Source organism: Squalius cephalus (assembly GCF_949319135.1).
Source record: "Squalius cephalus genome assembly, chromosome: 8".
Lineage (NCBI taxonomy): Eukaryota > Metazoa > Chordata > Actinopteri > Cypriniformes > Leuciscidae > Squalius > Squalius cephalus.
The window spans coordinates 13,410,036-13,437,784 of record NC_137129.1 but is presented as its reverse complement, the minus strand read 5'-3'; the positions used below and the strand labels follow the sequence as shown (position 1 = coordinate 13,437,784).

At 40.2% G+C, this 27,749-nt stretch overlaps 2 protein-coding genes across 4 annotated transcripts; both read right to left on the bottom strand.

The window, feature by feature from the left end:
• Window positions 1-14: 14 nt before the first annotated feature.
• prrc2a (proline-rich coiled-coil 2A) lies at window positions 15-18,982 on the bottom strand. 3 transcript variants are annotated; one of them, XM_079878047.1, is made up of 17 exons: window positions 18,718-18,982; window positions 14,278-14,429; window positions 10,948-11,125; window positions 10,473-10,569; window positions 10,185-10,260; window positions 8,232-8,375; window positions 7,819-8,069; window positions 7,613-7,695; window positions 7,344-7,492; window positions 6,958-7,060; window positions 6,657-6,855; window positions 6,418-6,510; window positions 5,746-6,289; window positions 5,378-5,625; window positions 3,901-4,192; window positions 3,598-3,820; window positions 15-3,430 (listed from the first exon to the last, which is right to left on the bottom strand). In XM_079878047.1, exons 2-17 carry the CDS (start codon window positions 14,390-14,392, stop codon window positions 430-432), a joined length of 5,796 nt encoding a protein of 1,931 aa, XP_079734173.1. In that variant the 5' UTR covers window positions 14,393-14,429; window positions 18,718-18,982; the 3' UTR covers window positions 15-429. The 3 variants fall into 3 exon arrangements, with proteins under 3 accessions (XP_079734173.1, XP_079734171.1, XP_079734172.1); XM_079878045.1 differs by lacking the exon at window positions 6,418-6,510; XM_079878046.1 differs by lacking the exon at window positions 6,418-6,510 and having other exon boundaries at window positions 18,882-18,971.
• A 2,916-nt stretch (window positions 18,983-21,898) lies between these two features.
• On the bottom strand, window positions 21,899-27,742 carry LOC307163431 (sialidase-1-like). Its single transcript, XM_079879456.1, has 6 exons — window positions 27,551-27,742; window positions 26,743-26,932; window positions 26,361-26,623; window positions 23,621-23,803; window positions 23,301-23,520; window positions 21,899-22,775 (listed from the first exon to the last, which is right to left on the bottom strand). Exons 1-6 carry the CDS (start codon window positions 27,614-27,616, stop codon window positions 22,549-22,551), a joined length of 1,149 nt encoding a protein of 382 aa, XP_079735582.1. The 5' UTR covers window positions 27,617-27,742; the 3' UTR covers window positions 21,899-22,548.
• Window positions 27,743-27,749: the final 7 nt, after the last annotated feature.

Sequence of the window (27,749 nt, the reverse complement as noted above, 5' to 3'; positions counted from 1 at the left end):
ATATCAACCTTAGCTTTCATATATACTTCAAGCCACAGTTCTTACATAAATATATGAAACGTGCCCCAGCATACATAAACTAAGCACATTTTTGTCAGGTTGATGTAATATTGTGCTTGTATATGCAAACATAAATGGGTCATGTGGTTGAATGCATTTTCAGTCAGGAAATACTTCCATTAAAATGGGGTGTAGTATGTAAAATCTCAAGAGTAGTTTAGGATCTTGGGAGTGTGAAAGGACACAAGAGTGTGAATTTCCAATTAAGGGACAAAAAGCTATAAACCAAAAGATCTATAATGTGTACATGGTCTGGGTAACTAATCTTTTACAATAATAAAGTGTTATGTTAAGGGGGTAGATGTTTTACAGAAAAGAGTGGCCAAAGATAGAGGGATGCATTTTAAACATTTCCAAAAAAACAAAACATCACTTCCTGTTCTTAGGAGAGGGCCAGTTTCCACGCCTCTCACCACGATTGCCCCCACCAGCACCAGCTCCACCCATTGCACCACCAGCGCCGGGCGGACCCCTGGGGCCTCTTCCTCCACCACCACCACCACCACCGGTATTCACCCTTCTGTTCTGCCTCTCCATTCCAGGGCGCTGACTGGAGAAGCTTCTCTTGCTGGTGGCCAATTCTTTAGCCGTCATCTCTCTCTCGCCACCACCGCTGTTGCCTCCACCACCTCTTCCTGATGGATGGTGGTGGTGGTGATGATGATGATGCGAAGAATAAGATTTACCTCCTCCTCCACCCTCTCTTTCTCGAAACTCTGTGAAATCACTGCTTTCTGAGGCGGTTTCCCATTCCTCATTGGCCTGGTCAGAGTTCTGGTTAGAGACATCAGGAGATTTGGCACCCCCAGCTGGGTTATGGTTGTGATGGTGCTGAGGGTGTGACTGGGAGTTGCCCTGGTAGTGATGGTGGTGGTGACTATTGAAATTTTGATTTCCACCCCCAAGGTTGCTGCTATTATTATTATTGTTAGAAGTTGCAGACACACTGTGGTTTGCATTTGCAACAGCTGGGGCAGAGGCATTGGGAGTGCTGTTGGTTTCTTGCAGGGAATTCTGCAACGGTGAAGCAGCGTGCTGCTGTTGTCCAGCTATGACTTCAATTCCACTGCTTCCATTTATACGGGCTGCATTCTCTCGCTCTTGCTTAAGTCTGCGGAATCTGGGAGGCTTGTCCTGCTGATGCTGGGATCGTCCGTGGCGCCTACGACGAGGGGGCCGCTCAAATCCCCTGTTAGGGAAACTTCGTCCATCTGGGGTAGATTGAGGAAGAGTCTGGTTAGGAGCACCAGAGGAATTTGAAGGAACATTACTTGAGGACAGAGGGGCTCCAACACTTCCATTCTCAGTGGACCCTTGTTGGATAGCTGTAGGCACAGAGGGACTAGGTGCGGAGGGATTTGCACTTTGACTCTGAGATTGATTCAGGTCTGCAGGTTTCTTCTTGTCACCATTCATTCCACGGCCTGAATCTTTAGGAGGGGATGACTGTGAGGATGTATGCTGCTTTCGCACAGTTGCAGATTTTGTAGACCAGCCATGAGAAGCAGAGCCAGGTCCAGATCTATGTCCACCAGACACTCCAGCAGTGCCTCCACTTCTATGGAGACCCCCTCCAGCACCACCTCCACCTCTACCACGTCTTGATGGCACTCCCCTTGGAGTGAACACTCTAGTCTGGGAGTTTCTGATTGGAGCTGAAGAAGATGAAGGGCCTGTTGTAGAGTTCTCTCCTCGTGTGCCAGTCTTGGTGTTCAGTTTGCGGTCTTCCTTGTCAGAGTGAGCAAGGTCACTACCAGCACTCTCGCTGCCTGTTTCAGATCCCCGTTGTCTCCTCCTCTTTGGCACCTCTTCATATTCAGAGCCTTCACTTCGAGTCTCACTTCGGTTCCTAGCACGTCCCGGATTTGGCTGAGAGCCCCCATGTCCGTGCCTACCACTGCCAGATGATGCCTCCCGCTTGTATTCTTGATTGGAAGGTGCATGGTGGTAGCCACTGTTGGTTGCTGACCTATAGTCCTTGCTGCTTCTGCCACCTGCTTTCCCACGGCTGCCTCCACCTGCACTGCCAGTGTAAGTGCCCCTGTAGCCTCGGCCTCGGCCAAAGAACTCTCCTCGGCCACGGTTGGATCGGCTACCTCTGGATGAGGATGCATGGTAAGTTGTGCTTCCTCTTTCAGAAGAAAGCTCTCGTTCCCTCCTGGATTGAGGAGCTGAATAGCCAGAATTCTGAATGGAGCTTTCTCCATTTTTGGATCCTTTACCTGTACCCCCAGTGTTACCTCGCTCCTTTCCGCCAGTTCTGGGTTTATTTGATGAGACTGCATCATCTTTCCCACTGGGTGCTGAGGCGGATTGAGCCCCAGATGCTGGTTCTTGTTTGGTTGTGGTCTGGCTAGCATCTTGTTCTTTATCTTTACCAGAGCCTCCAGTGGTCTTTTCTCCTCCTCCTTCACCACCCTCTCTTTTCATCTCTTTAAGCACTGGTCTCTTAATAGGACCTGCCCGCTTGACTGTGATGCCATCTGACTGAGTAAAGCATTTGTTCTCAGTCCCCTGATTTGCAGGTTCTTCAGCATTTCCACTCATTCCAGAGCCTGCCTTCCTGTTATGGGTTGAGCCCCCACTCACGCTACTGCTACTAGGCCTCGGGCCCCAGTGTGTCTCAGTTTTGTGCTCCCGAATGCGAGGGTTGGCTTTAGGATGATGGTGCTGCACAGAATGCTGTTGGGGCTGATTATGTGCATTTCCCATCTTCTCTTGTTTCCTTCCTGAAGCATGAGCAGATCCAGTATCATGCTCATGCTGTGGTGTGTGGACTTGATTATGTAGGGACTGTTTTCCACTGCCATCTTCTCTAGCTGAGGAAGAAGATGATGATGACGATGAACAGGAAGAGGAGAGGGACGGCTGATGGAGTGGAGGTGAAGGGTCACTCTTTTTTGGCTCCCCCACTTTTTCTCGCTCCCTGCCATTCTCTTGCTTATGGGGATGAAGAGTGAAATGTGGAGGATGAGTGGGAGGACCATGGTGTTGGAGATGTGAATTGGCCTCCAAGGCAGAGTGATCAGAACGGCCATTACGATCATAATGGGGATGAGGAGTCCCCCAGATTTGGCTCTGTTGACTACTCTCCTGATGGCCAAAACCATGCAGTGTCCCTCCACTGTTGGCCCTTTGCTGCAGGTGGGGGCCCATTCTGGATCCACTGTCAGGGTAGCTACTGTAACCTCCTCGCCCACCCATAAAGGGCTGATGATGGGTATGGTGGCTAGCACCCTGGCCCCCAACTTGAATCCCCAGAGGTGGTGGGGTTTGGTTGGATGAGCCCGATGGAGAGCTGGGAGCCACACCAGGCGGCTGAATGGAAGCCGTTCCTCCCTCTCGCATACGCACTGGAGGAGTGTCACTTCTAGAAACATTTAAAAAAGAAAAACATGTCATGCTTATAAAAAAGTAAAGAAAAGTCTAACAATATACTATAAAGGAACAGTTTACAAATATATTCAGCATTTTTTCAAGTTTAATGCAATCACTTTGTATTTTAATATAAAAATGTTTGAAATGGCATTTTGTTACCTTTGACCTTTACCAGCCTCCTCTTCCTCAACAGCTTTCTGCCGTAAAGGGGAGGTTAGACCTCGACCCTCAGTACCCCCAGGAAAAACTTCCGGTCCCCAAGCCAGTTTGGGATCCATGGGTGGTGTGCCACGATGAGGATGAGGGGGTCCGCTATGCTGCTGTCTATCAAACGGATCTGACCCAGAGCCACCTGAATCAGAACGTTCTCGACTTATCAGCCCTGAAACACAAAAGCCCTTATCATCCCTGGACAAGACACCTGTCTAATATTTCACAGTTTATCTGGGTTTTTTTACTAACCAGAAGGATGCATGCTGGGAGGGTAGTAGTCCATGGGTGGGGGACGTCCCTGCATCATTCGGGGGTCCATGTATGGCATCATCATCCAGCGGGGATCAAAGTTCATAGGCAGAGGTGGGGGGCGCCCCATTGAGCCAGGGGGGTAAAGGGTTGGCTGTTTAGGTCCAGACTGCGGTGTGGTACCTGGAGAGGGGCCCTGCTGATTCTGAGATTGGGACTGAAGCTGATTTTGGGCAACCTGGTTATGTTGCTGCTGCTGCTGCCACTGCTGCTGCTGTTTGAGGAGTTGCTCCTGCCCACAAATGATACAAGCCATGTTTTTTATTGAACGTTTTTAATGTTTGTCAGACTTTAACCTCAGTCCCGGAGTATAAAGAAACACAGCTTTTATTGTGTTAAAGATATTTTATCTTTAATATACTAAAAGCTGAGATTTTATACTCAGGTACTATGAACTATGGAAATGCGGACTCAGTCTGATGGGGATTAAAACAGGTCAAGCAGTTTCTGGCACATGTGTATAATATAAGGATGCTAACGATTAATTGACGATCGATTAATTGTTGATAATAATTTAATCGCTAAAACGTATCGATTGTCGATTAAGCAATGTCATGCACATGCGTGCTGGCCAACCGCGAAACACAAAGCAGACAAGGAAAAATTAAGTGAGTTATGGGAGTTATGTTTTGGACCATTTTACTTTAAAAGGCAAGAGTTACACCTTCATGACTACACGTTTGCTTGTGCATTTGCACCGTTGTTATGCTTGTTACCCTTATTATGTTTATTTTGTGTAGGCCTATATCTGATTGATCTCATATAGGATGCATTTGGTTAAGAATTAACGCAGTAGTAAAACGCACCGGTGGTCGGTTTCAGCTTCAGTGCTTGCAGCTTAACAGCAATGCATGACTAATAATAACTATGATTGGGACTGTCATATTACATTACATTATAAAAAAAGAACAATACTGTAATAAAACGTTGTGAATTATTTGAGCTTAGTTGCCTTAAAGAGCGCGTTCACAACAGGAGTTACACATTCTGACCAGCACGCATCTGAGGCGGCATTGGTGACAGTTGTATTAGTCGTTATATTTGATAATTAAATAAGTAATTTAATTAAATGATCAAATCACATCGACTCATTTTACAATCCTACTAGCCCTTTATTTAGACTAAAAACCCTTTGCATGCGTTTGGTGAGGAAAATGGTGTTTTGAGTAGCATTCGCAGACCCTGTCCTGCTTTTGGCTATATGGCACTGCAGTAGACGCTTATTGCAGTATTAAGGCTAACTAACGATTAATTGATCGTTAATTTACAAGACAATCGATCATGGAAATTTGTGTAAATTGACATCCCTAGTAGAATACATTTACTGAAACTGAGAGTCATTGCCATTATAAACATTGTATATAATGGATATGACTTTTTCCATATTTAGAGACAAAACATGCAGGACAAAACAAACCTGTTGTTGCCTCTGAAAACGAGGAGGAAGAGATTTTTGATACTTGGAAAAGCCCTGCCCAGGTGGACCACTTCCCTGCCGTCCTGTTCCACCAACACTTTCAACCAACTTCACAGAGTCATCTCCACCTCTAGGGCCACGGATGTGTGGCCCCCCCACCACAGGTTCCTCCTTGGCATCTCCAGGAACTGGGACATCCAGGGACTGTGGATGCTGGGTGGCTTGAGGCTGCAGAGCCTGCTGGGACTCTGAATGAAGAGGAAACACATACTGAAATGGTTTGCTAATTTTCTACAACAAACATTCATCAAGAAAAGACCACCACATGTCAAAGAGATGAGGAAATGTACCATTTAATGAAAACTAACCAGTGTTGGAGTCATGGCTGCTGTTGCTGCCAGCCCTCTGTCTGTTATTAATATTCAGTCCCAATGTTGTACCGCTTCCCTGAACGGCTGACAGAGGAGGTTCTTCAGTGTCCACACAGGGTGACGATGGCTGACTGGCATTAGGAGACGAGGCAGGCGCAGACAAGGAAGGACTAGGGCTGTTGGCTGGAGCGTCACTGGGACTGCTGGGTTTCATTGTCTGTTGCTGCTGCTGTTTTTCATCAAGTCTTTTGAGCTTCTCAGCACAGGCAGCACGGCGCTCCTCCTGCATTCTCCGTTCCTCCTCTTCACGCCGACGACGGGCACGCTCTACTGCAGCAGAGATCTCGGTTGACGACTGCTTCCTTCGTTGTCGCCATGTCTCATCCTCATCCTCACCCTGTTGCTGGGGGTGCAGGGCGTTGGAGGGAGGAGGGGTCGGCCCACCAGGCATCGCCCCCACCTGCTGCTGTGCCTGGGCACCGTTGGGCTTCTGGGGGGCCAGGATGGGGCCGGAGATTGGCGACTGGTTAGAAGGCCGGTCCTGTTGACAGAAAGTGGGTTAGTAATTAAAGTTCACCAATGTAACCACCATCGTCATTAACACCAACATGCTTTTGTTAGAGCTTGATGTCGCGTCCGTCCTATTTCTTGGACTCCTTCCCCATGTACCTGACGGTAGTAGGAGTAGGGCCCTTGTCCAAGAATTGGACCTGGTGGGAGGGAGGGCTGCTCCCTTGGACTACCTAGTCCAGGCCTACGCCTCTGCATAGGGGTACACGTATCAATCAGTGAGTCATCCAGGAAACCCCACAAGCATGTTCCTGTCCTCACAGTGACTGCACATTATTTGGCAAATGCCAGTGGTACCACTGAAGGCTTGCACCTGGATTGGGAGATGGGTTTCATACCTGATAAGAGCCAGCATTTGCTTGGCTGTTCCAGCTGCTTCCACTCTCCTCAGCCCAGCCTGGCTTGCTGGAGGGGGATGCGGAGCCATCTTCAGCACTGGAAGGAGGGGTGCGGCGCGAATCCCCTCCACTGTCGGATGCCCGGGAACGTGAAACTGGTGCAGGTCCATCTTGGGATCTCTGCTGCTCCCTTGACTCCCTGTTGCAGCAGAATATTAAGTATCCAAAAAGGATGAGTTCAATGAGTGAAAAGAACAGTTAAAGTAATCAACCAATAAGAAAACATTTCGGAAATGTTTACCGGGTTCCATTTTTGTGTTCAGTCCGTTCTTCTTCCCCATCATCCTCTCCTTCATCATCGCTGAACTTCAATTTTGCAGAGTAGTCAATTTCCTCCTGGGCTCCTGAGAACAAAGCAAATCATCAAGAAAAGGTTATGACACTGTAGTTATATGTTATACCTCCAAATCAATACTGAAAAGACAAATAAATTGCCGTCTTTAACTTTTTTTTTTTTTTTTTAAATACTCTGCAACTGTCATTTATTAAACAATCACAAGAAACAAAGTTTGCTTGTATGCAAGTTACCAGTATCATAAAGTTACCCAATTATGCAAAATATAACATAAATCAAAAGAATTTTCTACACTCTTAATATGTCAGATGAACTGAAAGCTTTGCTCTTACCAGCCCAGCCCTCATCTCCATCATGGTCCAGCTCATCCAGCTCCTTCAGGTCATCCTGTTTGAGGATGGATGGGCGCTTTACCACTTCACCCCGGGGGCCTCCAGGTGGCCGCCCATCTGGCCCTACTCCACCCTGGGAACGAGAAAACCTGGCAAGAAGTCAGAAGAGCGTTAAGGAAGTCAACTAGATAACAGTGGAAATGAATATTAGTATTAGTATTAGAATAGTATTTCTACTCAGTTAGAAATAATCTACTCGCAGAACTTACCTAGGGGCCTCGTTTGGGGCTGGGTACCTGTAAGGTCCCTGTGGACCGTAGGGGGGTGGAAAGGGCAAGTATGGTGGATACATCTAAAGATAAAGATGCAGACAAAACAGAAATGCTATGAATGCACTGAACAAATGAATCAATCAAAATTTTTGACATTTTGCCATTCTCTAGAGATGAGCCAAGATGAAAATGTTCAAACTTACGAAGGGAGGCATGATCCCTCTGTAAGCCTGGAATTGCGGGCCAATAGGTGGCTGGGGCAGGGGAAGTGCGGGGTTGCTGGTTGAGGGAGTTCTAGGCAGCCCATGAGAGGATGCATTCTGCTGTGGGATGGGAGGGGCCCCAGCAGCACCCTCCATCACCATATTTCCCCCAGCACCGCCCTCCGCAACTGCCTCCCCAGCCAGGGTGGGTGCCAATGCCCGGCCCCCACCATCCCGCCAACTTGTTACGTCTAGAACAGAAAGCAAAAAATTGTTTATTGAGAGTCCGCTGAATGTGTGAACCAACAAGAATCAGAAACATTAGAATTGAACAGATATAATATGAATACCACATGCTCCAAGACAAATCACCACAACAGTTATAGAAAGGAGAACAGGGCACTCATGCTTACTCTGGGGGCGGAGGCTTGGTCCTGGCCCATACCACTGATCTGCAGTGGCCTGTTCTTTGCCAGCTTTGTCCTGGTCTCCAGCCGCCTGCAGGGTGGGAAATTCCTCGCGAGAGAATGGCGACTGTTGGTTTGATCCCTTTCCACCTGTGAAGAGAGCAATGTTTCAAAAATAACAAACTGACATTTTGGACTTCAGCAATTATAACTTTATATTTCTTAATATTCCTAACATTCAGTTATATTACGTAAATTATTTTCTTTAAAGAAATGGTTTATCCAATAAGTAAATCCTGCTGTCATTTACATACAAAATTGTTAAATCTGTTCCACACACAATCTATAAATAGCTTCAAGGGTAAAGGACGTAAAAGAGTCAAGTATTGTAAAAGTAGTACATATGACTTGTACATGTTATACTTTTATATTAATTCTGCATCCCTTTGAGACTTGAAGACGTTAGTCCCCATTTTTTAATTGCATGGAGAAAATAATGTAAGAAAAGAGTTTTGCACTTTATTTTCTCCATGCAATTAAAAAATGGGGACTAACGTCTCCATTTTTCTCAATTTGAACGTCTTCAAATTCCTCGAAGCGCATCAAAAAAGACATATGACTAGACGTGCCGATATACGGTAATACGATATAACGCGATAATGAATATGCACAATATTGTTATTGAGGGCACAAAATACCGTGAATAATTATTTATCACGAATTATTAGCATTTTTAGAAAGCATTTTAAGAAAACTTTCCCCACCAACTGATTAAAATGCACAACACCGCTGTATGTTGCGTCAAAGAGGCATGTGTGCACTCTCATGTAAACAAGCCCAACATGCATGAGAAGCACATGGCGGAACAAGTGAAGGAGATGTGCTGAATGAAAATGTGCATTCACTCTGACAGCAGATGGCGCTGATGATACAGCAGAAATGCAGCCATTGTATTTGCAATGGTGTTCATCACAGCACCAAATAATAAATACTTAAAAGACTTAATAGGCTATTTATTTTCAAACTATTTTATAACATTAACAAAGAAAAATACCTTCTGTAACAAATGTAGCTATTGCTCATTCTTAATCCAACTAACGTTAAATAATGAGACCTTATTGTAAAGTGTTACCTTTTGTTCTAATTCTTTTGCACTTTAATCTGTTTGAAACATTTGTTTACTTTGAACATTTAAATACAATAACGCAATAAAAAAATTATAGAGTTCTTTTTGTCATAAGAAAAAGTTATTAAACCAGTTATACTATGACAACACTTTTTTTGCAATATTTCAATATTGTGATAATAACGTGTACCGTGATAAAAGCTTCAGCAATTATCGCAACATAAAAATGTTATACTATCGCATGCCTACATGTGACTGAGATGGGACAGCATATCTGGACAAACCAGCAAATTAGTTGTTCTGAAATGTTCAGACATCCGCCTCCGAAAGCAAGATAACTTCCGTCTGCCTGCTCTGAGGCGCAAGTAATACAGTGGCTTCTCCTACTGCTAATATACAGTGTCTTCTCCTAAGTGATATTTAGCACCAGTTTATCAGGAAGTGACGATTTTTTTCTTTTCGGCTCACTGGATGGAAATGGTGCTTTATTTGCAAATGTTTTGTGTGATATTCCAATTTTGCGCACAAGTTAAATTTGCAACTTTTGATGGAAACATAGCTAGTGTCAATATCATGTTTTTTAGTTATTAGATGTAATTGGCGTAATTCAACCAAGGTTCGATTTCAATTTTGATATCACCCTAATTGTTAACCTTGTGACCTCATTGTTTTTGTAATATATTGCTATTTAGAAAAAAACTTTCAAACAAGGTAAATAAAGCATTATTTAAAAATTAAAACAGGCAATCGTTAAGCTCATAATTTTTAGTAGAGGTTCAAATACTGTACTCCATGTTGTTATCTACAAGCATGTTCCTGGCACTGTATCTTACCATCTCCTTGTACTCCATGTGTAACACTGGCCGGTGCCCAGGACCTTGGTCCTACGGCTAGAGCTTGAGTCGGGGCCTAAGAGACATATAAGTGTCAAGAACCAAACAATGTCCCAGAGTAACAAACACAAAAACATTTATGCCAAAATGTGTATTGATTTAAAGATGTGGAATGACTTATCAAACAACATCATCTACAGCTGTAAAGTACAGACCTAATTAACTAAAAGTTTAGATGTTGAAAAACATGAATAACATTGAAGATTATTCATGTTTGTGTGATTGCACCTCTTGAGCTGGAGGTGTTCTCGGCACGCTCGGCACAGACGTCTGTGAGGCCACAGGCGGCTGCGATTCCGGCTGCACTGCTGACAATACATCGGTACTACAGAAGAGATCAGAACCAAAACAACAGGCATTAGATGGCAGGCATGGACATGTACCCAATCAGACTGTATTAACAAACAGCAGAGGGTGAAAGGTCACTGAAGATAATTATGTTTTAAACAGTCCAATCAAAATCTGACGTGATGTGAATACTCTACAAAAAACTGATTTAACAATCTGGGTGGTCCATAGTGAAAACCAAGTACAATTTGAGCACATTGTCAGTTAATTGTCGCATTGTTGAGCACCTTTTCAAAGTGCAGAGTTGTATTGATGGCGATGGAGCTGGTAGGGGTTTTATTGTTATTCTGCATTGAATTACACAAACAACATCATGAAGCAACGTAGCTCCTTCAGAAAGGTGAACATCCCTCACCTCTTTGGGTCTGCTTGTTCCTGCTTGCTTGCCCATCCTGTGCCGTCTTTGGGAACGAGCGAGACGTTGGGGTCGTTACCTTTGTTCTCTGCCTTCAAACTAGGCAAGCTGGCAGGGGGGGGCATGCGCCGTGCAGAGGCAACTTTACCAAGAGACTGTAAGCCATGACGAGGGGCAACTGAAAGTAGAAGTGGAACAGGAGGAGGTAAATAAACAAGCACAGAAACCCAACACCATCTTAAGGGACACAGCCTGACTGAGCGGGAGAGACTGCTGCATGTGCGAGAACATCAAACTCCCTCCGTTATGGCTTAGGAATGCTTGGCTGGCCAGTGAAAGGAGCAACACTATCTTACGAGGATTTGTTTCAAGTGGTTGACTCGTAATTGACTTGGTCAAAAAAAAAAATTCCGACCTTAAAACTCTCAAGACAGACTTGGCCCATGCAAATTAGGGCAGTCAATACAATGCACAGAGCAGTCGTTGGTGGTTTCAGATGATGAAAAACGTATCTGTCCCAACTCTCAATCCCCTATTTGTTTCCTGGAGCAAAGCAGCCTGAACCGCAGGGAGAACTTTATTTGTAAAAACAGGGACAGCTGCTTAGAGTTAGTAGTTCGGCTACTGAATAAAACATAAGCAGGGAAAACGAAGATCACAAGAAGAACTCTGTCTTAGGTCGAACCTCAACAGTTCAGCAAGCTACCCTGGACAATACTGACACAACAGAATTTTTTTTAAATAATGCTAAGGTGATGCAGAGTGGGATTTAAGAACTTAGAAATCAATGAACACGAGGCCACTTTGTTTCAGAAAGGCCAGGCAGATTATGATCTTAAATTGCACACTGAAAGGACTATATTTTCTTAATATGCAACAGCTGTAGTGCACTGCTGTGGCAAAATACAGATGACCTCCATCAGTCAGCTACCTCCTGCTTAGTGCTTACACAAGAATTGTCCTACAGAATCCAGTGATTAAAATGTGTGAATAAACGACACAGTTTCATAATATTAACTTAAATAATTAAATATTTAAAAAACATTCGATTTATATTTCCACACAAAGACGCGTGATATAGCCTACCGCTCTGCGCTTTGAGAGGGATCAGGGATGTGGGACAAGAGCAGGAAAGAGAGTGAGACCATCTCTTTTCTAATATCTTCAGGTTTTCTACTTGTTGCGAATTTTATGTTCCACAAGGGCAAGACATTTAAGCTATGTTTGATTTTGCGCTGCCAGAGAAAACTAAACTAAAAAAATCACCCACGCGTGTGAAACATGCTTTACAAATAAACTTAAGTATAATAACAAGCACAAACTGTGTTAAAAAGAATTTGACGTGCAAGTAAAAAGGTAGGCTATCTTTCCTACAGCGTTTTTCTACTTTACCACAGTAAAGAATGCAAATATAATAGGCCTACTTAAAAGCGAACCAAAGGAAGAAACGTTTATAGTCCCCTGCGAAAATGGGTGAGACGTGAGTGAATATTTGGGAAAAGAAAGATTCCATGTCCAGTGGAATAACTAATGGAATATTGTTAAATTCGCTGATAATCAGGTGACCAGAACGCAAAACAGAATAAAAAGCCGACAAAGCTTAAATTTATGGGCTCACACAAAACTCTCATTCGTCATGAATCCAAACGTTTCCACGGCTGCGATGTAACATTTAATTGCTAACCTATTATTTCTTTTGTAAACAAAGCTTTCTGCTTCACTACTGTCATAATATTCATGTAAAACAGCATTCACATAAAAAAAAAAGCCAATGTTTTGGCGGACCACCGCCGATGCTACTCGGCCACCACGGTGACGCTTTACAACCGCAGTGGTGCGGTTCTCAAGTTTACTGTCACAGCCCTACATATCATATACACACAGAAACTCAAAGGTCTGTGCGGGTCCATTTTTATCTAATGTTGATGCAAGTTAAACCAAAGACTATAGATATAGAAAGACTAGAGATGCACCAATCGACCGGCCAGGGACCAGAATTGGCCGATTTTCCACATAATCGGTCCGGACTGGTAACCGGCAGTTCAGTCTCACGTCTTTCCAATTTCCAGCCAGTATGTTTTGTTGCCAGCGGCACAGACAATAACGTCAGCTGTGCGTTTTCACTGTCTTCTCTCCGATGGTGAAGTGACACACATCCGCCTCCTCTCACTCACTCATCTCATTTGCTCCGTATTGTGCATAGTTTTACTAATTCCCACAGGTTTTGTGCTAACACCAAAAGCGGTGCACCCACCACTGGTCTACATACAGGCACAAGCCGCTTCTCGGTCTCAAACAGCTTGTGAGTCGCAAGTACCAAAATAGGTGGCTTACTTAGTCAAATACACACAAATGCCCAAATGTCCATAAGGTTGCACAAGGGTTAAATTAACCAACAATTAATAGTTAGTTAGTCTTAATACTGCAATATGCATCTACTGCAATATGTGTCTACTGGAGTGCCATATAGCCAACAGCAGGACAGGGTCTGCGAATGTGTTCACATGTTCCTCACCAAATACATGCAAAGGGTTTTTAGTCTAAATAAAGGGCTAGTAGGATTGTAAAATTAATCCGACATATAATGAGGGCTATATTAACAGTAAAACATCCAACATTTAACGAATTTTAAAAACACGGATGGATAATACAAAATGCTTTCTGACATTTTGACAGAAAAAAAACACAAGCAAGAACAAAATTTAAACTTAGCCCGTCAATTTTCATTTTACAATTATCTTCTCTCTCTGTGTGCGCACGCATATTAAGGTTGAACCACTGTGGTTACATGGACTATTTTAACAATGTTTTTACTACCTTTCTGGGCCTTGAAAGTTGCAATGACGTTGCTGTCAATGGAGGGACAGAAAGCTCTCAGATTTCATCAAAAATATCTTAATTTGTGTTCTGAAGATGAACGAAGGTCTTACGGGTTTGGAACGACATGAGGGTGAGTAATTAATGACAGAATTTCCATTTTTGGGCGAACTAACCCTTTAACCAAATGCATCCTATATGAGATCAATCAGATATAGGCCTACACAAAATAAATATAATACATTTGCACATAACAAGGCTGCGAATGCACAAGTAAACGTGTAGTCATGAAGGTGTAACCATTTTCTAACGTAAAATGGTCCCAAACATAACTCCGGCACGCTCGCTTTATTTTTCCTCGTGTCTGCTTTACATGTTTCACGCTGCGCATGCGCATGACCTTGCTAAATCGATGATCGATAAGTTATCACTTAAATTATTGTCGATTAATCGTTAGACAACAAAAAGTTTGTGACAACAAATCCTAAAAGCTTTTACACAGTGCAAACTCACCAACAGGCTTCTGTGCTTCAAGGCTCTTTCCTTTGTAGGTATCAAACAGGTTGAGAGACGCATACTTGGTTTTGCCATCCTTCCCCTTTGCCGTTTGCCCAGAGCGCTCTGACATTGCGCTGTACGCTCATTGAGTATGGTGAGTCCTGAGACTGAAAGAGAAAGAGTGAAAGAGAGAGTGAAAAGGGAGAACATAATGCTGAGGTGAAGGTGCTTCCTTTGAAACATTACTGTGTTTTCAGGATCAAAATTTGAGCCCCGAACTGAACAGCCAAGTGCAGGTATGACAGACATCTCTGTAACGGGCTAGTATTAAAACCCCATTAGACCAGGCAGGGCTCCAGACTAACATTTGAGAGCAGTAGCACCAGTGCCACTAAGTTCTACCGATGGTGGCGCCAGCACCTGATTTGGAAGCGCGGGGGATTTTTAATCATAAAGTTAATTTAAAAAATTACTATTGTTTGGCAAGTGCAGTTACTAATATTACATGTTTGTCAGTCAATTAGGCTTGCTGCGGTAGTCGCTGTTACCGCGTATTTTTCTAGTTGTGTTTTTCATTATGAATAATAATGAACCCACCATTCAAGCAATTGCTGCCCCGAATAGGTGCTAATTCTGACATTTACTGGTAATTTGCTGCATTTTGTAGATCACTATACAGCCTACAAGACAAGCCTACATTATGTTTACGGAAGTCACCCTAGGTCTTATGCTCAACTCATTTAAATCAACCAAGATATTGGGGTATCCCAAATGATCAAATATCAACAGAAAATATGACCTGTTTACACTAGACAAGATGGACATTTGCACACGTCAATAAGAAAAGCAACATGTAGACGTTCTAACAGTATTCAATTCTAACAGAAAACAAAACTAACGTTCTCATTTAAACTGTTTCTTTCACTACAGAAAGACTTAAGACAACTGCTTGCCTAGTCCGATTTATCAACAAAAGCCATTAATGACTTAAACATTTCAAATGCTGGGGAAAGGCAGTTGCGACTGGTTGCCATGGTGATGCATTATAAATGCTGTTACTGTTTCTGTCTTGCTAGAGGTTTCCATCCATAGCAACATCCAGTCACCTACATTCATAAAATCTCAAAATGATTTTAAAATAAACAAGTCGTGAACTGCAGCTAAAGCAGATAAATCTAAAAAAAAATATGCTTTTCTTCTGTATGTTATTATATTCATAACAAGAACCTTAATGTGTCAAACAATTAGGCTAATGTTTATGTCAAAACTACATAAATAGCCTCAAGTATAATATAAACTGAAATTGCATCCATAGGGCTGGGCGGTATGATGATAAATATTGTTTCCACGATATAAAATGTATATCATTAGAGATTTTGTGATATCATCATGGTATGTAAATTTGTGTGTATTTTTTTAAATCCGGGGGAATCATGATCAGACTCTCCTAAAAGAGGCTTAGCCTCCTATCCATTAATCTCTAGTGACAACGACATCCCTGCTAAATTCAATAGAGAAAAACAACAAATTAATAAAAATGTAATAAACTTAAGTTTATAAAATCTGGAAGAAGAAAAAAACATTTAGTGAGGAGAAAAAGTGAAAGCAAGTGTAAATGCTAAATATGATCAACAAATGTATATTTTGTATTCTTAAAAAATACATTTCTGAAAACCTATTTATAGAAAAATTCTATACAATTAAAAGAAATTTATTTAAAATGTATTGCACAGCTTTTTAATGGGGCAGCAATTATAGATATGCCAGAACAAGACAATAACAAGGCTATTAATAATCTTTCGGTGGGCAAAACTATCATAATATGAAAGGCTCCAACACAGAGCAGCACACATCGCTTATGCGCATCCCAGCTGCAGAAGGATATGTTTAAAGCTATGACAGTTGCTTTGAAAAGTTTGAAAAGTGCAGGTCACAAAGAGTCAAGAGAAGAGACATTGTGCACACAGCTCCTGGTGCATCACTTTATATCTATTCAGAAGTTCATTAGCTTTATTTCTTCTTCACAGTTTTAAATTCCAATCACTGTGCACGTGACGTGATGCCAATTCATGGTCCTCTCTACTCCAGTGTTGTGATCTATCAGATACCCGGGAGAGTGAATATCATTTAGAAACAGCAATAATGCCATTACAAAGTTGGAAAGAGCCAGGATATTATTTTATATAACTTCGATTGTGTTTGGCTGAAAGAAGAAAGTCATAGGCCTACACCTAAGATCGTTGAGGGTGAGTAAATTAAGGGATAACTTTCTTTTTTGGGTGAAATATTCTTTTAACCACTTGTTAACACAAGCGTCTTGTTGTTGTGGTCTCTGGTGTTTTGCCATTGTTCCGTCTCTTCCATTTCTTTTTGCCTGTGAAACAACAATTGAGCCACTTTGTAGATAAACTAATTACTGGAAAAAAGCAGTGAGTAGGCCTACACGCGGTAGGAAAAATCAGACTGCATGGGTACAGTACGTGCATACTATAGCCTACTAATGACGAAATTTATGCCACAAGCACTGTTCACATACCCTAGCACAAACTGGGGACTGAGGACCCCAGGGGGCCACAAGGGAGATCTATGGGGTCCGTGGAAAAGTTTAGAAAAAAGCATTGTAAAAAATATAAAGATAAACTAATATTTAAAAAGATTAAACTAACTAAATAAATAGATTTGATTAAAATGATAAATTGATTAAAATCAATATTTTTAATTGAATTAAATAAAAAATAAAAATACATAATTAAAATAAATAACAAAATATAAATAAAAATAAATACATTTTGATTTAAATAATACATACAATAGTACAGTACAGACAATTAAAAAAACGCAGCATAAGTTTACTGAGACGGTTATAATATACATTTTTCCACATTATAAATTAGGTCTTTATACGTATAAATATATAGCTGCCTTTTAAAATTTTAGTATGGTGTCCCTCGCATGAAGATGAATATATTCGGGGTCCATAACATTTGGAAGATTGAAAACCCCTGCTACACATAATACCGAAGTATACTAGTTTGGACTAGTTCTGGCCCATTTACAGGGTTTATTCTACAGTGTGACATTCAACATAATATATAATGATTAAAAGCCCACAGTACAATCATATAACGTATTAACATCGCTTACAAAAAAAATAAAAAATACCATAAGCACTGGTTTGGCAAAAATAAAAGTTACTGGAATATTTTGTAGGCTATTAGCCACCACTCTCAATATCACCATCATAAATTATTCTTAGAATGTTTGCGTAAGGCTATATGTATTTTGTATGATTTTACAATAGTAAGAACATGACTAGGAATATTTGCAAAGGACAACTAAAACAGTATTTTGAAAGCTGTCCAAAAACAAATCCCCACCAACATGAATTTTTAAGAACACAATCCAATGATTTAGTAAAAAGCACAGTCCTTCTTCTCTATTTAACACATTAAAGCCGTGTACTTCACATCAGATGCAGATTAGGAATAGCAGTGATGGCCATTTGGCAAAGCCTGTAAAATAATCTCTACGCAACATGAAGCAACGCTGGCGAACAGGAGCTGCGTAGATTATTTTACACGCTTTGCCAACTGGTCGTGAGGGCACAGAACAGCTCTCCACAAAAACACTAATGTTGTTCATCTAACTATACGAAAAGACCGGCATCTGATATAAAAAGCGGTGTATTATAAACCCGGTGAATAGTCTGTTTTGACTTGTTAACTCGCTGCTTGTAACCGCGGCCTCCATGTTTCGTGCTGGGAGGAGGGGGCAGACATACACATTTCATAATATACATAACTTCGCGAATACATATCACTTCGGACATGTGCATTAATCTAGGCATGGATTAGATACATCGGAAAAGGCGACAAACACAAAATAGGGAAATAAACGATCCGTATAACTGATGCTGCGGGTTTGACTAAAGGATTTGATGGCGAGAACAAAACAAAATGGCGGCGGCGAAGTGAGGCCAGAGCTACAAGCACATTAGCATCGGGATTTGTGACGATTTAACAACATAGGCTTCTTCTGGAATCCAAGTTCTTGGGTTTTAAAGTGCGACATAATATATGTCTAACCAAACGAGTCAACCGGATCCTTGTTTCTAAACCAAAACAATGCACTTTTCTGACATGCAGTTTCAGTCAATGCACGTCTTATACATTTCTTCAACCTAGGCGTAACGTTACTACTCCAACTCAACGTTAAAATAACACTTACTAAAACAGTCCAAATGAAAACTTAACAGCCACATAACTTTAAAAACGATATATGGTACACCTTCAACAGGATGTGTGACACACACAAGCTATGCTGATAGCATGCTAATGTTAGCCGACACCGACCGATGAAAAGCAGGACAGCTGGACCACAACACTACGACCACAAACGCCTCTATAATAAAACCTCTTTAATGCACTCGATTGGTCATTAGACACAGCTACTAACCTGGTCTTGTTCCGACTTGTCTCGAGGTTGTATCGTGGAGTTATTAGCAATAATCGTGTACTAGCTAACGTTAGCACAAGCTCTTACAAAAGCTCAAAACAGGATTATGAGTTGAAGAGATCTGATGGGGATTGCTGAGGACGGATGTGTGCAGTGAAGCTTACTTGTACTCCTTTTTCTTTTTTCCACAAAACAAATGAAAAAGGAAAAATAAAATAATATTGCGGGGGGTCGATCCGTCACTATTAGAGCCGTCAACGGCTTCTGAGGATGGTAGCGCAGAGAGGGGCGGATGCGCGCATTGTGGGCGGGGTTAAATTAACATAATACGTTACGAACAGGCCTATTGGCCAATCAGATCATATATATTAAACTATAATTATAATTACATTTATGTAAGCGCCTCTCTCTCAATGATAGAGGTGCGCTATGAGGATAAAGCTTGCACGAACAGGTGTAACTTGATATCTTTTTAGTCAATACAATTATTTTTATTAAATGATTCACTTCGCTCTGCGATGAAAGCAGAACATTGTTGTTCATACAGAGGTGTCAACAGTTAGATAAAAAAAAATGTTTTTGAAAAAGTACCGTGGTAGTACCATGGTATTCGGGTAATGTAGATTACCATTGCTTTGTTTACGACTATGGTAACTGTTTAGTAACATGATAAATATTAAACTATAGTAGACAACCACCAAGGTACTTTTAAAAAATATTTTAAAAGAAAAAACAGCATTTATTGAAAATTAACTTTCAATCAGTCTTGCTCAATAAAAGTATTAATTTCTTTCCAAAAAGTCTTACTGGGTCCAAACCTTTGAATGATATTGTAAAAATGCATATTATCTTAAATATGTAATCTTGAGTATATGCTTGCATTGTAATATATACAGGTGATTATGCATAATGTAATGATGTCTAAACACACTAATAAAAGCAAATTGGTTACTTTTTTGTTGTGTGACTCAAACAAATGGTATGAAACACTGAAACATGCATTTGGTAATTCTTTTAAATATTTGAACAAAAAGCCATTTAAGCCAGCGCTTATGTTCTAGTCACAACAAAACACAACTTTGATTTGACATTGAGATCCAGTGCATGCTTCATTGATTTCATAAAAACTAACACTAATCCACCAAAGACATCAAACATGCCAGGTGGGTCATACTCAAGAAGCAGCAGCGCTTTCACCACCGATGAATACTTACTAACAAGTCTTTGCAATTAATTTGAAAAGAAGTGCGAGAAAAATTTGTTTACAGATCACATTCTACTATGGTCCATACCTAGCTCATACAATTTATTGTTTATTTAACTAATTTATAAGTTCATAGTCACAAGATAATGACATAAGATCAATGGTAAGATTATGTATAACTGCCCTGTATCTCTGAGCATCTGCAGTTTAAATTGATTAGTGGCTGCATCATATTTTCCAGATGTGGACTCTGTTGCATTGTACAATGTTTGCATTGTACAATTTGTACATTGAACAAAAGAAACTCTGCTATGAAATTTTGCATCTCACTCCTCACTTATCTCACTTATTTTGCAGTCACTTCTTTCAACTTTACTTTTAAATGTCAATAATTAAGTGCTATTGCTAAGTGCTAAGACAAATTCCACTAAAAAGAAAACCTTAAAAGGGAATATATAGGCTATATACTGTACACTACTGGTCAAGTTTGGATTAATTAAATAAAATAAAAAAAAATGTTTTGAAAGCAGTCTATTATGCCCTCCAAGGCTACATTTATTTGATGAAAAATACAGTTAAAACAGTAATATTGTGAAATGCTATTGCAATTGAAATGACTATTTTCTACTTGAATTAGGGCTGTCAGTAGATTACAAGATCACACCCTTTTGTGAAATTAATCGCATTATCGTGTAATTAAGCATACATAATTTATCTTGTTTTAATGCATTTATTATGTCATCGACATATGTTTGCCATATCCAGAAAAGCAAACTATCAGATTAAAGGGTGATTCTCATAAAACTGTATTTTCTGCAAGTTTTTTTCAAGGTAAATTTAGGTGTCTTTCCAAAAAAAGGACACTTGGAGATTCCAAAAGAACATAACCAATTGATATAAGGAGTCCATTTAATTCATAAATGTATGCACACCATAAGCACCCATGAATTATTTTTGGGTGTACATGTACTGTAGACTGTTTAACGGTAATAAAAAAAAAATCTCTAGAGGCAAAGCATAAGAAAAAAAAATTTGTTTGCTTGTTAACAATTAGCATGTGATACCAACCTCAGCCATCTGGTGCCAGATAATCATGTAAATTAGCCTAAAATGCTTACAAGGTGACAGATCTGTATCTTTACTTAATCTTAATCATTTAACAATAATGTTAGATATTCTTCTAATAGCCTACAGTAAATCCCACTATTTATTTTATTGTAGGCCTACCTTATTAATATGGCATTCATTGTCATGTGTGATGGGCTGTTAGTTCTGGTAGGTAGGCTATGTTTCATGAGGTATATGTTTATTTAATAGTGAGATTTATTGTAGGTCTATTATAATGTATTAGTATGGCATTTGTCTTCATGTGTGACTGTGACAACTACAGTTATTTCTACTGGAATATTGGTGCTGTTTTTGATTGATTTGGTCTCCTGAAATACAACTTGAAATAACTCCACATCGCACACTTGACAACAAATGGTATTATTGTTTCTTATTGAGATGTGCAAAATCGTTGTAACATGGACAACCTTTCACATTATCGCTTATCACGATCTGATTTATCCACTGACTTTTCCACTGATAGTGGAGCGTAAAGTCCAGCTCCCTCTCTTTGGACGTCCAGCTGCCCCTCTCTAGATGTAATATGGCCGTAACGGGTAGAGCTAGAAGGTCCAACCACACCCTAACCCTACCCATAACTCTATCCCTCCCCCATTAGATCTACAGAGGTGGAGCTAGACAAGGTCAAGCTCCACCCTAGACGTCCAGAGAGAGGGAGCTGGACATCATTTGGCTCTGCAGTGAGCACCACTTGTGTAACATTCATGTTATGCTAATGCTTACTGATATTGGCACCTGGTGGCAGAAGTTGCATGTTTAACATGACAACATCATGATTTTAACTGCTTTGAAACAATGTGTACTGTGAAAAGCACTATACACATTTTTTTTAAATACTGTAAGGACATTAAAATTGTTCTCACAATGTATTATGCAAGCATTCCAAAGACAAATATTAATAACATCATAAAGACGTTCCAAGAATGTTGTTCTAAGAACGTTTTCTCTCAGTATTATGAGAATGTTCATCAAGTAAAAAAACCCATCAAGACAGTTTTCTCTCAGCATTATACAAGGACGTATATAATGTTATAAGAACGTTCCAAAAACATTATTTTAAAGAACATTTTGTTCTAACATTTACATAACACTTTACAAAATGTTAGTGAAAGTTGTGGGATCTTCCCTGTAAGGTAACAAATAAAGGCCAATTAAACTTAAAATATAGGCTATGCATCTCATGTGTTCCTTCGCTTTATGTTTTTCATTACAATAACACAATAGACACAAATTAGATAATAAATCAGTAAAGGCAAAAGTAAAAGCAAAAATCAGGTTCCACAAGCTTAGAAAAGCTTGTGTGGCTATATTTCTGGCATACAATCAAGTTATAAGACATATAAAAAAATCAGTCAGGATATGACAGGTGAGTAGAGGCACGGGAAGACAAATGACAGTGATTTTAGTTTAATTAAAACGTATTTTTAAAGAAAAAATAGAGACAAATCAGCATTTTTTTAGATTTGCATTTTCCATGATTAGCCCATCAATGCCTTTTTTCATTGGTCACTGACACTGTACAATTCAATTTTCACAAAGGAGATGGACTCAAAATAGTCTTTCTGGCCTTTCTCAAAGATGACATAAATGTATTTCTGATCGTCAGTTTCCTTGCCTTTAAGTGATGTCATACAGGAGTATCCACTTGGCCCCGCCCAGATCTTCAGAGTATCTTTCACCCATGATTTACCGTGATTCAGAGACCAGCGAAGAGTGAGGTTCACTCCTAGAGAAAACAACAATCACAATTGCTTATAGGCATATTTACAAGCATGAATACACTATGCTTCTCTCTTATGGCACACACAAAACCACGGACATCAAAACAGAGCCAGAAGGCAAAACGATAGAGAGAAATATTATAGAATCAATGTATGTGTAAATATGTAGTGATATATATTGAGGACAGGCAGACTAATTGGCTGATATTCAGCAATTATGAGATCATCACTATCGGTCAAAAGCTGTGCCTGATTGAGAAATGAACAAAAAGATTATCCATTTCTGCTAATTCCAAAGTCTACCAAATCTTGTCATGGATGGTCCAATTTAAATGGTCTACACTGAACAATATTCACTTGCTATAGATGGAGAAAAATCCTAGAATGTTTTCCTCCAAAACCTTATTTTTTCCACGGCTGAGGAAAGAAAGACATATACATCTTGGATTGCTCTGGAGTGGGAAAATAATCAGGACATTTTCATTTTTTGGATGACCTATTCCTTTAATTTCTGATATAATCATGCTCACTGCTTGTAGAGTTGGCTGGGTTGGTGAAGTAGAGCACTCCGTCCTTCTCTAAAGCTCCAGCTGCAACAGCAGGATCTTCCAGTGTGTGATCAAACACCAGCTTCTCCACCGGCAGAGACTCTCCTCCATCCAGACTGCGTGCAACCATACGGCAACGGCAGTGATAGTTTTTATTGTTACGCACATTGATCACGATGCTGCCGTCATTCAGCTCCACTGGCTTTGATGAAACACAAGACAGAAGTTTGAAGCTTTTCTAAATTCTTCTGATTCACAGAAGTTTGTAGCTTCTAAGTACATAGTTTACAAGTTCTTCATACCTGACACTCATCTGGTTCAAAATCAAAGTTGTTCTTGGGCTGGTTGTATGGAATACTCTTCAGTTCAGCTCCGTATCTCCATGTGTGTCCATGATCATCACTCAGGATACAAAACACTCCGTCTCCAGCGATGCTGCCGTGGCCACACACCACCAGACGCCCAATAGCAGGTGGATGATGTTTCTGTTGGCACCATTAACAAAACATGGTAATTACATTTAATGACTCTCTATGACTGGAAGAAATGTCAACTTCAGATTTGAATTAGTATTTTCCATGGTCTATTCATGCGGTATCAGTTATTTTTAATAAACTCACTCTTAAGCAGAAGGAAAAAACTAAATAAACAAAACAAAAATAGGATGCTTTTTGTCATGTAGACTAGGTGTGGTTCAGAATGTGTTGATGCTATATCGATAGTTTGATACAAACAGACCACTGATTTTGCATGATAGATTTGCCCAACATGTAATGGAGACATAGATAATAATAATACAAATTGATATTGATATATGCATGACGACATTTGTTGGCAGATAAGGGCCAGCTTTAATCAAGCAAGGATTAACAACAAACTAACAACAACCTAGTGATTATATAAATTATATATGTCAAATATATGCAACTGAGCATCATGTAATCAGAGATGTCCTCTTTAACATATTGGATATCATTAATAATATTGAATTATACAATCAATGCATTACATTTTAAAAGTCAAATCATGCATTGATGCTTTTTTTTCCACTTAAATATTAACTTTCATGCATCACTGCCTCTACTGCCAGGCTGCATTGAATAGCAGCACTTAAACTGACATAAAATAATTTCCAGCTAAAAAGAAATATTATATAAATAAAAATGACAAAAAGCACTTAATAAAATTACTAAAATGTAAACCAAAATTAATAAATTCTATAATATTATATGAATAGTACTAAAATAACACTGTAACGGACACCAGCTGGAGTGCCCTTGAGAGCCACCAGAGGGCACTCCACATCAGACTACTGTTATTCCCTCACAAACTACATTTCCCATAACTCACTGCCTGGACTCTTCATCCATTATCACATTCACCTGTGTCTCATTATCTTGTTTAGCTCACCCCATATAAGCTGGTAAAATGGTTTTCCCATTCATTATCTGTGAAGTCTTGTTTAGTGTTACACTGCAGTTCTGAGCATTCTCCCTGGTTTCATGTCTCTTGGATTTCTTGCCTGTTCCATGGATTACTCTTTTGCCTGTGTTCCCTGCCTTGTTGTGTTTGTTTGTATGGACTGCCTGCTTGTGTTTGACCTTGCCTGTACTTTGGATTACCCTGTTCAATAAATACTGCATTTGGATCTTCAACCTTCGTTTCTCAGAGCAGTTTGTGACAGACACATTGTTGTAGATACCAAAACTCAAAAAAATATTAGTCTGATTTTAAGATTTTCAAACAAGTTTCCATTAAAATTAACTGAGCATTTTTACATGGTGTACATATTATGAATTTAGAATAAATGTAAAGTATTAAATTAAAGAAATAATAATTTCAAGAAAAACTTTTAAGACTTAAGTGAAATTCACGAGTTTTAAACCACACTTCTTGGTAAATGGCAAAACGGAAACGTGCTGGAATCAATTAACTAATTTTATACCTAGCAAAGTTAATTTTTTTCATTTTATTTAAATATAAATTTTTGTTTAAACTTTTTTTGAGTGTGTTGGTATCATATCGCTTTATATTTTTGGTACTGTGGTACTTTTTGTACTGGTATATACATCACCACCGTAGTTCAGGCAGTTGCTGCGTCTGAAATCGCATACTGTATAGATTGAAACTTACGTCGCAACCATTAAAAAAGAATATTCTATACAGTATAAATGTGTGTAGAATGTAAGGAATTCGGACGTACTACATCCGCCCTGTTTTCACTGTCATGTGACTTAAGGGCGTCAGTTATGTAACTTCACTGCCATTTACAAATCTTCTCCCGTGGCCTCATTGGATGTTAAAGTGTCCATTGAATGCACACTTTAGAATCTCCATGGAAGTAGTCGGTCATTTTCGCCAAGAGTTTTTTTAATTCTATGTATTCAGACAAATTACTCTTGTTGGCGTACTGTTTTTCACATACTATCTAGGGAAGTATTCGATTTAGGATGCAGTGAGAACTTATCTGACTAAAGGCCAATTCACACTGCACTGACAGACACCAAACAATAGCAACAGACACTTCATCAGGTTTTGTCAAATCAGCTGCTGATGTTGGTCAAGGCTTGTTTTCATCTACTGAACATGTTCAATCAATGTTTGTTGGGTCATGGAATGTCTGAAAAGTGACATATGTAATCTGGTGATTGTCCGCATTAGTTTCAGCAAAATTCTGCAGACAAAAATGGTCCATTGTCTATTGTCAATAGTGTAGAGATGCACAAAACACAGCTCACACAGAGGTCACTTTCAAACCAAGCAGATTTCTGTTGGTCAGCATGATGAATTTGAATGACCATCTTAAACATGAAGCGAAATCTGCGAGGGGAAATTTTTCGCACTCACATGAAATTCCAAAGTGTGTAAATTCCTATTGAAATGACTGTTTCCTCGAACAATGATTAATGTGACCACATCTTAAAAGGCCAGCAGTCAGCCAAAATATGATGCCAGTGCCGGTATTCAAAATATGGCTAAAATATGAGACTATGGGAGGTGTAAGTGAAGAACCCAGAGACGAGTGTACATCTAAGTGAACACCTGTATACCGAAGCCAGGTCCAGGAGCAAAACTCTTGAGCCCCAGTTGAGGGTTGAGGTTTCGTGGGGCGCTCCAGGTGAACCCGTCATCCAGGCTCTGCACCATCATGGTCCTGGAGGGGTTGCAATGGTGACGGTGGAAGCACAACGCGTAGATGAGTATTACAGCACCAGTTTCCTCATCCACAACTACCGAACCTAAGTTCAGCCCATCTGCTAGAGAACCATCGTCCACTATGAATGAGGTAGGAGACCAGGTGGCACCTGAGAACGTGTCAGTAGTGATAGTTTGAGAAGAAAAGGAGAATGAAAAAAATAATCGTACATGTCTTTCGGTTCAGATCATCGAGTGAGCTACTAAACTGGATCTCAGTGTGACACACCTCTGTCTGTGGACCGTCTTAAAGCTATGAACTTGGCTCCGATGTCTTTGTAGGACATCTTCCGGGCCTCTGCAAAAGCCAGCAGACTCCCCTGAGAAGTGAAGGTGAGCAGGGGAATCCTGTAGGTGTGAACTTCCCCAGTTTGACCACTGACCCAGAGCAGCTGCTCATCAGCGACAGCAGGATTGATCTGTTCATGTGAAAAGAGAAAAACACAAAAGGAAAAAGGTGAGGCTTTTGGCGCTTTTTACTCCAGTGAACATTTCTCAGTGAAGCTTACTGTTGAAAGACAAACAGGTTCTGTGAAGTCAATGGCTTTTGACTATAAGCTATAGAACCTTTCTACCATTTTTTGCTCAGGAAATATGAACATCAGAATTCACAAACATTTCCCTAATTTAAGACAATTTTGAACAAAGTGGTCGCTAGGCTACTACACAATACACAAAATCACTGCTATAGAGAAAACAAATATTTATGGAAGCTTGTTTCCACCAGGGATAAATAAATACATACATACATACATAGACTAGGCTACTTACTTTTAATCTCACAATTTTTTCTCGCAATCCCAAGTTTATAACTCGCAATTCTGACGTTTTCGCAACTCGGACTACGTGAACTTTTGACAAAAAGATTTAGTTTTCGATAATATAGCTCACAAAGTTCCCTTGTTACATACTGTCACAATTGACAAATTAATAGCTACAAGCGTTGCATTTTATTGGATTGTTTGTTCGCGACGCGTAATGTTTTGTCATTAATTATCGTCATAGTTTTGAATGATAAACAAAATTGTAAACCTTACCTTTTTATTTCGCGCAAATGAACACAGTACCGTCAGAAGCAAAATCCGCAAAAGAGTCCGATACATGACGGCAACTGTTGTCAATGTGCACTATTGTAGCCTAATTCTGTACTATTTTCAGGCTATTTCTAAATTACAAGCGCGCATAGCATACTACGAGTCAGTCAGCCCGATGAATTAAAAGACATGAGAACCGGTT

Excerpts from the sequence above, each read along its gene's own strand:
- prrc2a (XM_079878047.1), bottom strand. The coding sequence starts at position 14,392 with ATGTCAGAGCGCTCTGGGCAAACGGCAAAGGGGAAGGATGGCAAAACC. Across the intron at positions 10,261-10,472 it reads GAACACCTCCAGCTCAAGAG|GCCCCGACTCAAGCTCTAGC; the intron begins GTGCAATCACAC and ends TATGTCTCTTAG. Across the intron at positions 5,626-5,745 it reads CAGCCATGACTCCAACACTG|AGTCCCAGCAGGCTCTGCAG; the intron begins GTTAGTTTTCAT and ends CTCTTCATTCAG.
- LOC307163431 (XM_079879456.1), bottom strand. The coding sequence starts at position 27,616 with ATGTATCGGACTCTTTTGCGGATTTTGCTTCTGACGGTACTGTGTTCA. Across the intron at positions 26,933-27,550 it reads CATTTGCGCGAAATAAAAAG|ATCAATCCTGCTGTCGCTGA; the intron begins GTAAGGTTTACA and ends TCACATGAACAG. Across the intron at positions 22,776-23,300 it reads CCCAGCCAACTCTACAAGCA|GAGTGAACCTCACTCTTCGC; the intron begins GTGAGCATGATT and ends TGTTTTCTCTAG.